The sequence below is a fragment of the Anopheles maculipalpis genome, chromosome 2RL (genome assembly GCF_943734695.1).
Source record: "Anopheles maculipalpis chromosome 2RL, idAnoMacuDA_375_x, whole genome shotgun sequence".
In the NCBI taxonomy this organism is placed as follows: domain Eukaryota; kingdom Metazoa; phylum Arthropoda; class Insecta; order Diptera; family Culicidae; genus Anopheles; species Anopheles maculipalpis.
Window position 1 is genome coordinate 49,271,874 of NC_064871.1, and position 13,735 is coordinate 49,285,608.

The 13,735-nt window shown below is 43.7% G+C and overlaps 3 protein-coding genes across 8 annotated transcripts in view; 2 read left to right on the forward strand and 1 right to left on the reverse strand.

Moving 5' to 3' along the window:
• LOC126559687 (DNA topoisomerase I, mitochondrial) overlaps nt 1-13,735 on the forward strand; it is a 524,180-nt gene that overhangs the window by 204,562 nt on the left and 305,883 nt on the right. The window lies entirely within an intron of this gene.
• Nucleotides 1-13,735, reverse strand: part of LOC126556917 (uncharacterized) — a 163,569-nt gene that overhangs the window by 101,468 nt on the left and 48,366 nt on the right. The gene's annotated exons all lie outside the window — the stretch shown is intronic.
• Nucleotides 1-13,735, forward strand: part of LOC126556613 (neurexin-1) — a 93,001-nt gene that overhangs the window by 59,964 nt on the left and 19,302 nt on the right. For all 6 annotated transcript variants that reach the window (XM_050211956.1, XM_050211959.1, XM_050211961.1 and 3 more), the window contains exons 7-11: nt 1,368-1,528; nt 1,786-1,812; nt 6,640-6,798; nt 6,888-7,040; nt 13,583-13,690. In XM_050211956.1, the coding sequence (XP_050067913.1) occupies nt 1,368-1,528; nt 1,786-1,812; nt 6,640-6,798; nt 6,888-7,040; nt 13,583-13,690 (608 nt within the window). The remainder of the gene's footprint in view (nt 1-1,367; nt 1,529-1,785; nt 1,813-6,639; nt 6,799-6,887; nt 7,041-13,582; nt 13,691-13,735) is intronic.

The following is a 13,735-nucleotide window of genomic DNA, read 5'->3' on the forward strand; positions in this document are numbered from 1 at the left end:
CCTTGTGGTGCAGGCAATATCAGCTTCGGTCTTCAAACGGCAGGACCGGGGTTCAAATCTCATCCGGACTGTCCCCCCGTAGTGAAGACTGACTAACCATCTTCGAGGTATCGGCAAGTCTAGTAAGCCATTTCGAATGGCCGGCGTGTGACCTCTTAAGGTCGTTAAGTCAAGAAGAAGAAGAAACTAACATTTAATTTAGTGCTACCTGAAAAAATTGTAGTTTGTTTTCAAATATACTCACGTATTATTTACTTCCTGCATTGTTTAAAACACTATCAGTAACTAGCTTAAATGTGAATCAATCAAGAAAATCGATACAAAAAACCAACGAGTCAACAAATGTTGTCACAAGCCAAAGCCAAGCATGTCGTCACACGTAAAATGCATTCCTTTCAACCTCACAATCATGGTCCAAAATGGTTCAGTCTGGTTGCCCCTTGCAAAACCTTTTCGGACATTGCATACCAACCTTTACACCTGCCCCAAAGCGACGCCATCGGCGCGTACAAACAATATCATTATTATGCATACCAGTCAACCAGTGGAAAAAAAGCATTTTACAGCGAAAACATTTTCACCATTAAAACCGTTAGAAGGTGTTTGCCGGGTGTTACAGGTATCCCGGGGGGGTGAGAATGGTTATGGTCGTTAGACGCTTCGGCCTTGCATGATTTGGCACTACGACTACAGTACCCAAAAGGTAAAGCAGAAAAATACTTTGCATCTATAATCGGTTCGACAAAAGAGAAAAAAAAAACACGAGCGTGGAAATGCCATAACGCAAATTATGTCCAGAGCGTACTGGTCGGTGCAATAATGGTTGATGGTGCACCGAAAGTACATTGCTTCGCCACCACAAACGACCCAAACGCCTCGAAAGATGATGCTGCCCACTGCTGGCAGGGTGAGTTAGGAGTGGAGTTGGTAAAAATTTAATAAGGTAAAATGTACCATTGGGCGGCTTGTAACCGTTGGGTTGGCAAAGGATTTTTTTGTTATTTTAACGATACTGTATGTTTTATGCCTTTTTTTGGTTGGAGCGTTCATGTAAGCTTCACAGTAATGCAAGATGGCGCATAAATGAAGGTTGTTAAACGGAAAATGAGTTAATAGAATTACTAGATAAATTAATGTATTTAGTAACATCTTTATAATTCACCCTTTTCTTGGTTTATGTATAGAAATATTATTAGGAAACATTTTTTGTTCACACTTCCTCCTAACCATAATTAACAACTTTTCATCCCTTAACCAAACAATTCCGACCTTTACCTATTCCGTGACATTAACGCATATATTTTTATCTCTCTATCTTCCATCGGGCTCTGTCTCCCTCTTCTCTCTTGCAACGGCCGGACGAAAAGGTCACGGAACGGATTATCTGAATTTGGCGCTTCGCGATGGTGGCGTTTCGCTGACCATGGGTCTATCGAACGGAAAGCAAGAAATGCACATCAAACCTTCCCGCGTACGCTTCGACGACCATCAATGGCACAAAGTTACGGTCCATCGGCGAATCCAGGAGGTAAGTGAAACGACCTTAACGGTAAACCCTCAGCCCGGGCGGCCCACCACAACAAACTTCTTGCGAAAAACGGTTACCGTGGGTTTGTGTGTTGCACTACTGCCGCCGCTCTCTAAAGAGTATCTCCTGTCTGTCCATTGTTGCTGGAATATGTGGTTTTCCTTTTCTCGGTTTACTTTACACCTTTCATGCACTCTTCCACATGCATCCGATGACCATTTGCCGACGTCGCTGCCGCCATCGCTACCACTGTGCAGATCTCATCGATAACGAGCTTCTGTCGGGTAAGTGTAATTGACCCAGGTCGTAGGGAAGCAGACAGAAACCAAGAGCTAATTCAGTATCAATTTCAAATCTATTCCAATCCCATTTACTCACTCCACACACACACATCCACTCACTGGGTGGAGTGTGCTGTTTCGCTTACGCGACCGTTTCGTTCGATTCAATGATGTTGATCTGATTTAGGTTATGAGCTGAGGATACATACGTATTCGTACGCTCTACCGACCTTACCGGTTTGCCCAGAATGGTGTATAAAAGCAGGCCTAGTTGTCGTTTTCTTTCTTTCTTTCGAGGAAAAATAGGAATTTAGCAGGAATTGAAAAAAAAACCTTGAAAGCACTGTGTTTCTTGTCTTTATATGATTTTCATCTCTCGTTTGATCTTATTCTATTGTTTGTTTCATTTCTTCTTTAACAATGCTCTAGTTTTAACTTAGTATATGTGTTTAGTTTTTTTTTTTTTGACAATACGGCACTGGACCGTCATAATCAATTGTAAATAAATAAAATGTTTTTAGTTTTAGATAAAAAGTATGCAATAAGGCTAGGCCGTTCGTCAGAATGACAAAGGACGCTGGAAAGGACGATAAAGATTGAATCGAATTCTTAAATTATGTTTAAGAAAGATATGAAGAATTATGTTTAGATACATTATAATAATAATTGTTCAATTTTGAATACGATGATCTTAGCATAATCAAACATAATTCTATTTGTGAGTGCGTCTTTTCAATCGTCAAAATCTAATGTTCAAAAGAATACAGCAAACTAGTTTTTATTTTTTATTCATGATTAGTTCCATATTCTATTGATATCTGTTTTTGTTTTATATCAGTTTTTATTAGTATTATTATTATTTATTTTATTATTATCAGTTTCCAGACAATTAAGAATACTTTTCATTTATTTTTAACACATATTATTACTGTTGTACTATTAGGAAAATTAGGTTCAAAAGAATTTCTGATATAATACGCATAATTTCACGACGTTTCACTCTTTGAGCATTATTGAATAAATTATATTTTTAACAGGTTGGCTGATAAGTTGCCGGTCTGACACATAGAATGCGCCGCTAGTATTAAATGCATATTATTTTTATATAGCACCAACCTTCAAATGATTCGTGTCAAAATTTGACGTCTGTATGTCAATTAGTTTGTGAGACAGAGCGTCTTTTGTCAAGCAACTTTTGGTTGCTTGACGAACGAAAAAAGAACGAAGAAGGAAAAAGTGTTGTTCCACCAAGACAACGCACCGTGCCACAAGACATTGAGAACGATGGCAAAAATTCATGAATTGGGCTTCGAATTGCTTCCCCACCCACCGTATTCTCCAGATCTGGCCCCCAGCGACTTTTTCTTGTTCTCAGACCTCTAAAGGATGCTCGCAGGGAAAAAATTTGGCTGCAATGAAGAGGTGGTCGCCGAAACTGAGGCCTATTTTGAGGCAAAACCGAAGGAGTACTACCAAAATGTTATCAAAAAATTGGAAGGTCGTTATAATCGTTGTATCGCTCTTGAAGGGAACTATGTTGAATAATAAAAACGAATTTTGACAAAAAAATGTGTTTTTCTTTGTTAGACCGGGGACTTATCAGCCAACCTGTTATGTTAACACACAATTTCTAACTCCATGTATTGTTGTTGTGGCTCAATAGCTTATGTTATGGATTTTATCTTTTGCAATATCATTATTTTTCTTACAGAAACGATTCAAAATTTGTTATCAATAAGAGTTCTACTTCTTTAGTATTATGTTTTGCACATTTGAAACTATGGAATTGTTTGGTTTCTTGCCCAATAATATATTTGAATTAATAATCGAACTTCCTTTTAAAGCACTGTAGATACAAATAAATTTAATGTTAAACCGTCCAACAAACTTTCCACTGTGTATGGCCTTTGAAAATAACTCTACTAGCGACCGAAAAGTTCATTGACTTCTCGAAACATCTCAACTCAAAAGTCGCCTCCCCTCTATTTGCATACAATTTTCTGCACTGCATTGCACAGAAAATTTGGTTTGGCACCCTCTTTCAACAGAACCGCTTTTTTTTTTGCTGAAAGTAGGCACCGAAAGAAAGCGGCATTTTTCCAGAAAACTACCGTAAGAAAAAGGAAACATTAGCATTAAAAACTCAACCATTTGCAGCATACTCTTTTGGTCATCCCTTGGCCTGATCCTGAGAAACTTAACAAAAGAACGCAACACATGCCCGGCTCCCTGCGTGTTGCCGAACCGTCTTGCGAGCGCGCTCGATCAGAAGGTTGAGCTCTTGAACCTTTTTTCGGAACAATAGGCCTCGCACCCCCATATCCGGGCACACTTTGCACACCCACCACAAGTGGAGGGTGAGTGAGAACAACACTCAGCTGAACCAGCACGGTGGCCCTGCCTCTGACATCAGCGGAAATGAATTAGAAGCCAGTAGTAACATGAGTTTGGGTTTTATTTTTTCTACTGCTGCGTATCACATACCTTTTTGTTGTTTTAGACAGTTTGTGCTATTATTTTTTTTGTCTTCGTTTAGGTATAAACTGTAACGGGAGCTACATTTAGCTTGCCCGGTAGTACTTAGCAGCTGTGTAGGAGTACGGTTTTCCTATCCAGAGTTTCTTAACATCTTTCACGAGCCAAACCGGGCGGATGAACGTTTTTCTTTGATGCAGTAATTTTTTGTTGGTAGCAATGATGTAAAGTTTTTTTTCTTTGTGATGTATTTGCGTGTTGCTTTTCATTGTGCTACTGCTTCCTACAATCTTGGCTAGACACTCCACCAACTGCTTCAGCACACTTCATAGTGCGAAGTGAGAATTGTGAGGTGCGAGAGGGCACGCCTTGAGCGACGGTTCTTGTACTTGCCGACGTCACTACGGAACGCAAGCCATCCATCCATGCGGAGATGGCGGACACAATTTTTCCTAGCATTGCTCGGATAAGAAGCTGGATATGTCCTCCAGCCGCAAAGAACGAACAGGGTGCGGAGGTGTAACAAAGGCCACATCACAACTGTATCTTTTGTATTTGTAAGAACCAAAAAAGGAAGAACACAGATACACACACACACACACACACACACACACACACACACACACACACACACACACACACACACTGTGAAAAGTTTCCTTCCCTAGGAGAACTCTGCCCGAAACCACTTCTCAACTCCGAAGGTTTGCTTTGAAATGGGATGCCAAGAGAAAATGGTTGAGCTTGGAAGAAAAGAAAATTCTTCCCTCCAAAAGGTTGCTCCCTGTATGCAACCACTTACCTAATTTCTCGGATAATGATCGTTAAGATGATGATGCTGTATGTGGGGATACCAAACAGGCATGACATGTGATATGAGTCAACAGCAACGGTATGGAGGATGAATTTTTTTTCCCCCCGTCAGCCGGAAATTGTTCTCGGTGCCAGCAATGTTCCTGTATTGTTGCCGTTGCTCACCTTTTCTAAAGTCCTCCAGGCGGGATGTTGTTCTGCCCAAACCGGCTTAATCATCGTCGAGAGGAAGCGCCCGTGAACAAAAGGAAGGCACACGATGCTCTCGATGAAAATTAATGAGAACGACCTTTCTTTCTTCCTTTCCCACCGTCACGAGCTATGATGGAATGAACAAAAGCAAAACACCTTGGCGGTTGCATTAATCGGATAATCGGACGGTTAAGCTGTGTCGGTGTCTTCAACAAAAAAAAAAGGAAAAACTCAAGCAATATTTGGTGTCGGCGCTGCTTCCTAGCACAGCGAAATTAATGGGCAAGCGAATAATACGCTGCTTAAAATGTAAATGTTGTAGTAAATATTGGGAAAACTTTGCATTGCTAAGGTGATAATGTTGTTGTTTCTTGTGCGAGACTGTATTCTGTACCGCGTGTGTGTGCTTAAGGTTCAACAGTTGTTGAATCTGCTTGTGTGGGCTCTGTTGCTGCTGCTGTCGTTTAGCAATCCTATACCGAATGGATAACATCCTTTCGGAATTCTCCATTAGCTGTTCAGTTTTGGAAGTCTTGAAAATTATACAAAATTTGTACGAAACGTGACCCCACGTTTCTTGTCACGTTTCACTATTATTAGGCTACGCTATCCATTCATCCGGAACAAGTTTAGGGATATGGAAATGGAGTTCTGAAAGAACCCTAAAAGAGCCTACAAAAACAAACCTTCTACCAAGTTATGTTGCTATCCGTTCCCAGTTACAAAACTCAGTTTATAGGAATTGGTGAACACAACGAATGGTGAACTTTATTTGTTCAACCGGAATTGGAAACGGAGTGTCTAAGATACCGTTCAAGGACAGATAAGCACAACAAAGGTCATCTTAACCCGTCGTCATCATCATCTACTTTTTAGTTTAGTTTAGCACAAGAAAAAGGATACTGTTATCGTCCGGTGTGAGGATAACGGGTCACCCTAAACCCAAACACCCGAAAACTTAAAATAAGCTCAGAAAGAGAAATGCATCCCCAACAAGGCTTAAAACTTCTGCTGTGGCTGGTGCTGCTGTTGTTTTGCTCCATTCATTTAAATGTAGTTCGCAATCAGAAATTGAATTGGGCGCCATTGCATTTAAGAAGCGAAATAGTAATCCAAAAACACAACTCATCCGATAATGTCCGGCACCAATGTTGGAACTGACCAAACAGAGCACAAAAACTTTCACAACATTTCTCGATAGGCAGTGCGATAATTCATCTCAAGATTATAGCCCTAATCCCCTTAACGGGAGGAAGGGACCCGGCCAACGGAGTACGCACCAATCTAACCATCTGTCTTCTGGTTTTTCTTTCCTCGCTTCCTGCATTAATCTCTACCCCATCGGGACAGCTGGTCGCCGTGGTGGACGATGTGTACACGGACCATTCGCACATCGCTGGCAAGTTCACGATGCTCTCGTCGTCCCGGGTGTACGTGGGTGGTGCAGTTAATCCTCGAGCACTTCTGGGAGCACGTGTGCACAACAATTTCGTTGGCTGCCTGCGTAAGGTAAGTGTGCTTGTGTAGCAAGTAGCAAGCGTAGTGCTTAAGGTTTAATCGATTCCCTTCTTTGCCGGAATGGCCGTCTTTTTCGGTAGGTCGAATTTTCTGCCGATACACTGCGGCTCAATCTCATCGATCTGGCCCGTACCGGATCAAAGCTGATACAGGTGGCCGGGCGCGTTGATTATACGTGTCCATCCGGTGACCCGCAGGATCCGGTTACATTCACCACTCGGGAATCGTATCTGGTAAGCATCTGTCACATTTTGCCTCAGCGAGGCAGGGAAAACTCCACATGAGGATGAAAAACGATAACTCCGGGTCGGGAAACAGGATTGCTGTTTTCTGTTTTTTTTTTTCGTGGATTTCCGTGTACAGGGAAAAGACACCAAGCGTCCCAACACACTTTAAGCACCTCGGGGAGATAAAGTGCCAACAAAGTCATGTTTCTTGCTGCATCCGGTTGATTAACTTTGAACGATTCGTACTCTCTCACGCTCTCTCTCTCTCTGTCTCTCTCGCCATCGCTGTCTAGCACTCTACTTCCGTTTTATGTTAACACTACGCCATTTTGTTTTATTTCCCACCCACACCGCGTGGGAAGAAATCGTTCCGGGACCGCATCGCAATGTGTGCTGATGCGGGTGAAACAGGGGAGGGGGGGGGGAAATGAGGTGGAACCGAATGGAACTTTACCCTTCACGGAAGATCGTCTCCATCGCCACCTATGCAGAGGGTGGTTTCAAAACTTTAGCCATCTTGCAATGCGCTTTTGTGGGGCGGGAAAACAGTTCGCACGTTCCCGCGCTTCGGAACTCGGGGCTTTTTATGTAGATTTTATGCGGGAAGAAACTAGGAAATTTTGCGAACGAAAGTTACTCGTTCGATTCGCAGCATAAACACCGCTGCTAGTGTGAGCCAACCTGGTTGGTTGGCTTGGGTTTAAAGTTTGGGCACGTTGAGCGCATTAATTTCAATCGGTTCGCCTTTAAGTTTAAGGTGGTAAGGCTGATGATGGCAAAAAAAACGACGTTTTAGAGCAGATTAAAGTGGCTGCTCTTTTGACTCAACCATCAACGGATATATGATAAACACAGTGCTCTAAACAGTGCACTATCTTAATAGAAACGAATCCATTCTGCTGCATCGCTTGTGGTTTTCTGTTTTCTGTGTGAGAAGGAGACGATTAGTGCACCCGTCAATCTCAAGTACCGCGCTGTCTTATCTCATTGCACATAATTTAAACTTTGCGCGCGGTGCGCAAAATTTCCCATGCAATGACTGTCTCGGTAGTAAATTGCGGAACTTCAACTTCAGCTAACGCGACCAGACGATGTTGTTTGCATGTGATGAATCACACTCACAAGCTGTCGTGTGTTCAGCATTACCCAGCCAGCAGTAAAGCATCAAGCTGGTGAAAAGCTTCACACAACAGAAAGCTCCTCATTTGTCTTTATCGTCGTTCGAGAAGATAAGGACAAAAAAGTGTACCAACCGCAACAAAACACACACATTATACATACAGAAAAATCCACAAAAAAGGAGAACGGAAACAGTAAATTGTTGTTCGTGGCTGTTGATTTTGTTGACTGAAAACCCTTCCAGAAAAAAAAATTCTTCATGTTCGCTTGCTTGTCGTTGATACAAAATCGCTGTTGAGGGATCAGAACAGCACTAACGCACACACTCGGGAAAAGTTTGATACGCGCGTAAATCTCCCACAAAACATTCAGCTAAAGCACAGCTAAAGGTGGAAATTGGCACAAAAGGAGAGAATCCATCACATGGAGCAAACAAGTGTGCGTGTGTTTGTGATTTTGGGGGTTTTTTTTTTGTATTAAACCTTCTCCAAGAGAATGATGCCTGCAGGAATGGTTAAAGTAGTATTGATTGAAAATAGTGTACGACGACTCGAGTTGGTGATTCGAGGAAATTTTAAAGCAAGATTGCCCTGCTGCAGAAGACGCTTGAGTGAATTTGGATTTCATCAAATGTGGTAAAAATAAAACTGGGAAAGAAAAACTCCACGTGTCAGAAACATGAAACATGTCACAGGAAGGAAAAGTAATTTTAGATGCTCTTAAGGATCTGCTTTTTTCTTTCGCCTTTAGTTTGCTTGTTTTCAAGTTGAGCTGATGTAGAATTTAATGTTCCGTTCTTCAAGCTTAAAAAAATGGTAAATTGCAAAATTAAATTTCTAATACATCTTTTTTTATTTCGTAATGACGTCCAGGCCGTATTCCTTAAAATCTAATCTTATATCTAGCTTAAAAATTCATTAAACTTATATCTACTAAGGGATTTTCGCCTCTTTGGAGCAACGTGCCGTGGACACTATCAACTGGCTCCCAAGAAAACCCTCTTTGTTGCGGATACTTTCGCCACTCCATCTCGTTGCAAGCATTTGGATGTTGTGGTTGGCGGGCCCACCATTGGCAGAACGCAAGAGTCCGAAAGCCACTAAATATTTGTGAAGCTACAGTCGCATCCAGCTCACGCATTTCGCCAACAACAAAGCCGCCAGTCACAACTACACGTCGTCCAAACCTAATTCAATTGGTTCAGTGATCTAATGTTGTCGCTGGCCACCCTGACGCCAGCAAAACGTAAGGAGCCGATAGCCACAATAACCCTGTATGATTACTGTAGAATCGAACCCAGACATTCCGGCAACGGCAAGATCGCCAATTACGACCTTAGATCTCCTAAACCAACTTTTACCGATTCTGGTGCCGAAATAGCGACTGACGCATGTCGACGCCACCGTTGCGAACGTGTAATAAACAAAGAACAAAAAAACAACAAACAAAAAACAAATAAACATAACAAACTGCAATCCGCTAATTGGACGATAGTGCGTACAATCTACGGGAAGGGAGAGGGGAAGGGATCGAAGGACGATTCCCATCTCTTTGGCGAAGTCAAACAGTATCCGCGCATATTCGTAGTCCTTCTGGCGCAGGATATCGCGCATCGGCATCGCCGGGGTCCTTCCTGATGTCCGAACGGCTGCTTAGAGTCCGGGTCTAGCCGCATCGAACTCCACACATGACCAGAGGATGTGGTCAATGTCGTGGTATCCGTTGCTACAGCTACAAACCTTGGAGTCGGCGCTACCTATACGTTGAAGATGTGCATTCATCGCATAATGGTTCGACATAAGTCTCGGCATCATGCGAAAAAACGCACGATCTACCGGGAGTCCGTGAAATCAGGGACACAACCGGGAAACCTGTGGTGAGTTGGAGTGCAGGAACCCACATGCTCTGCCAGGGGGCTATGCACAGCTGTTGTGGGGTGCGAAGAAACTCGTGGGGAGGAATCGACCTCTCAAAAATGCTGCCATCGGAGGTACCTCGTTTGGCCAAGGAGTCTGCTTTTCCATTGTATTCATTGGGGATCCCGCAATGAGAAGGAAGCCATAGAAGGGCTATTCTGAATACTTTATTGAACAAAGAGCTTAGAAGATTCAGTATTTTTTGTATAAAGTAATTAGAGCTGTTTAATGCCTCGACGGAATTCAGTGCTTCGACAGTGCTGAGGCTATCAGTAAATATGAAATACTGGACCGGAGACTTCGCGCTTATAATGAGCAGTAATACAAATTTTAATTACTTACCAAAATTGAACCACCTAGATGGATTATAGAAATGTTACAAAGTACAAAAAACACAACAAAAAGATTATTTCATTACACCGAGCTAGTTAAATCAAATATTTTATGCGGCAAAATCGTAGCGAAAGGCAAGCAGTCTCGTTTGATGAACAGATGCAAACAGTAGGACATGGTTTAATAATACTAAATTCTCTCCGGGATCGCAACATGACCATGACTTCACCATCCACCAACCAACCCCTACCCCCAAACGCCCCCCCCCCCCCCACACAGCTTCAGTTGACCACAAATCCGATCTTGAAAGTATGAAACGGCTACTGCTCCACGGGGACAGTCGTTCACTATTCCGGCACCGGCAAGGCAAGAAAGCAACATCAACCGAACCTCTCACCCTTTTTGCGACAAAGTAAGAATCCTATTAAAAGCACGGACTTCCGCATAAACCAAGAAACCTTCCGGGCGAAGCGAAACGGCAACGCCACACTGTAACTGGTTGCGGGTAGCGTTTTGTCAACTGGAAACTGCAGCTACGGTGACAAAGCTGCAAAACCCGTGTCCTAATATTTGCTGCTGGTAGAAACCGCACTCCGGACCGCACGGTGTTCCGGGGGGATCAAAAGCAAACCACATTTAGCAAACCCCCACGCTCATCCTCATCATCGTGTTTCGTCGGAGATGAAAGCCGGGTAATGTTCGAGAATGTCCCCGATGATCGACGAGTGATGGGCGCGTGGGAATGGAAAAGTTTGCTGCAAACTAATTTCCGGCTCCATTCGTAATGAACGCGTCACAGTTTATTGGGCAACCCAAGGAAACCCACAAAAGAAACAGCATCAAGGAATGGGGACCAAGTTTTCGGGTTTTGAAGAACGATGAGTTCATAGCTTTCTGATAGCTCTCACGATTGAGTTGCGCGAGTCCGAGTCCTTGCGAAGAGTTTTGATTACATCGGGAGCTCGGTACGGAAATGTATGTCTAGTGAAGCAACCACTGTCACAGACATTCCATTCCAGTTTGGCTTCAATTTCATCATGGATTGTGATAGCCGCGCCATGTATTATGTCAAGCGGAACAACACCCGAATCAGATCTTACGTGCTTTCGAAACGTTGTCTTCCTTGTCATGACAACACACGCACACCCTGCTCTTACTTTATCCGCCAACTCCCGCAAGCCCCCGGGAGATCCTTGTCCAGATTTCAGGAAAGAACCAGCAGCGGGCCTGTGCGACGCTCAAGACGAACGAGTGACAGAAACATGACCCACGACTACGACGCAAAAAAAAGGGAGCTGGCCCATAATTCATGCTAATTGCTGGTTGTACATTTTAATAAATAAATAAATTATCCTTCTCTGCTCCACATTTTCCGGCTTCTTTCGAGGAGTCTTGCGAGCGGCCCGGTGTACGTGTGTGCGTAGGTTCCGTGCGCAGACCATGCGACAACCGCAACAACCGGAACCGGCACCGGGAACTTTCATCCCCGACCATGCGCGGTTTCGACCGCGGACGGAAGTAATCTCGGACCGGTACTGTGCCGACTGGGCCGAGGGCTTTTGCCGAGCTTTACCGGATGACACCATTTTTACTTCACTGCGGCTGATTTCCGGTCGGTGTTGCGTTGTGATGCAACGGTCCGTACTTCGTACGGACCAGTCTGCCGAGGTGCATACCGCCATGCTAACCGCTAATGTGCAAACTATGTAAAGAAGTGTAAATGAACTTTCTTTGTAACGAGAGAGAGAGAGAGAGAGAGAGAGAGGGGGAGGGAGAGAGAGAGTGAGGGAGAGACAGTTATTTATATAATGAACTGTTTTGGGGTTTGTGTGTTTTGTTTTTCTCATTTTACAAGCAAACATCTATTTCAATAACCTCTCGGTTGTATTTACCATCCGGTCTAACCGGACCTGTGGCGTGGCGAAAAGCTTCAGCCCCACGTTCCCATCTTAGGCGCGTGGGGGTTTCGGGTGGTCCGCTCTGTATAACTTTTATTAAAAATGAATAATTAACTGGTCGTGAAAAAAAAACGGAACCGAGTCTACCACCAGCTCACGCAGCCGACCACTGACCCCGGTTCGGGTTTCCCAACAAGCACTTTTAACAATGCCCCGAAAAAGGTACACCCAAACGGCCCATACCAACAATCAAACAACCCCAAAGGATTTTCCCAGCCAAGAGAGGAAAATGGTAGGACGAAGCAGGGAAGAGAAAGTTTTCCCCAGGGAATTTGAATTTCAAATACGCTCAACTTCACTAGGCCGGCTTTTGTGGTTCACAGTTCGACCACAATACTCTAGCGCTTTTTCTATATATAAAATAGACGAGATCTGGACGCACTTCGATGGAAAGACATTATGGTCGTTATTTTTTCTAACTTGTGTTTCACCCCTACGCGTCCGTTCATTTCATCTGCTTAATAACCATTAAATCGGTTACAATCACCATCTTTATTCTTGTCCCTCCTTACATCCCGCTAAAAGAGAAACATTGTCCTGCGGCGATTTTTTTTTTTTTTGAAACACGCTCGATAGCACAAAACGCAAAACAATCGGGTAAAAACTTTTCGTTTGTCCATCCAACTTCCCGCCGTGAGGCGGATACGGTTCACTGCCATTTGGAAAAAGCGTGTGACCATGGGGAAGCGTGGGACGAATGGATGGGTTCATTTAATCTGCTCCCGAAATGCCTGAGGGAAACTTACGAGAGACTCCGCAGGACGTCACAGATTCGTCCACCCGAAAGACGAAACGTGACGTGCGGAATGCGGGACAGTTGTTATTAATTACGGTACTCAGCACGCGTACGCTTTCCGTGCCCTTCTCCTCCCAGGAAGCGTATCCTTTCTCGTCCTCACTGCCATCATCGAATCTGTCGCGGGTGAGAGGAGATACACTTCATTATATTTAAATTTAATTACTCCGTGCGATATTCCCGTCGATTGCCTGTCGGCTTGTATCGGCCATAGTCTCGATGGGTCCCGGCACTAGTGATCTTTGCGGTTTGGTCGTCTTATTGTGCCGCAGGCGCACAGTATCACCTTACGCCATTGCACAGGTTGTTATTTAGCACAACTAATCCAGGGAACGGATCTTACCGCCGACCGACGGATGGTGTTGTATGTACAAATCTAATTTGTATCTCACCTTATCTGTCCCCGATGCGGTCCTTTTCACGCAGCTACTACCACCGTGGGACGCTTCGAAGCAGGGCATACTGTCATTTAAATTTCGCACAAACGAGCCAAATGGATTAATAATCCTCAACACAATGACCCGAGCACCGAAGGTAAGGTTAGGGAATGTGATTTTCGCAATGAGCGGGGGTGTATTT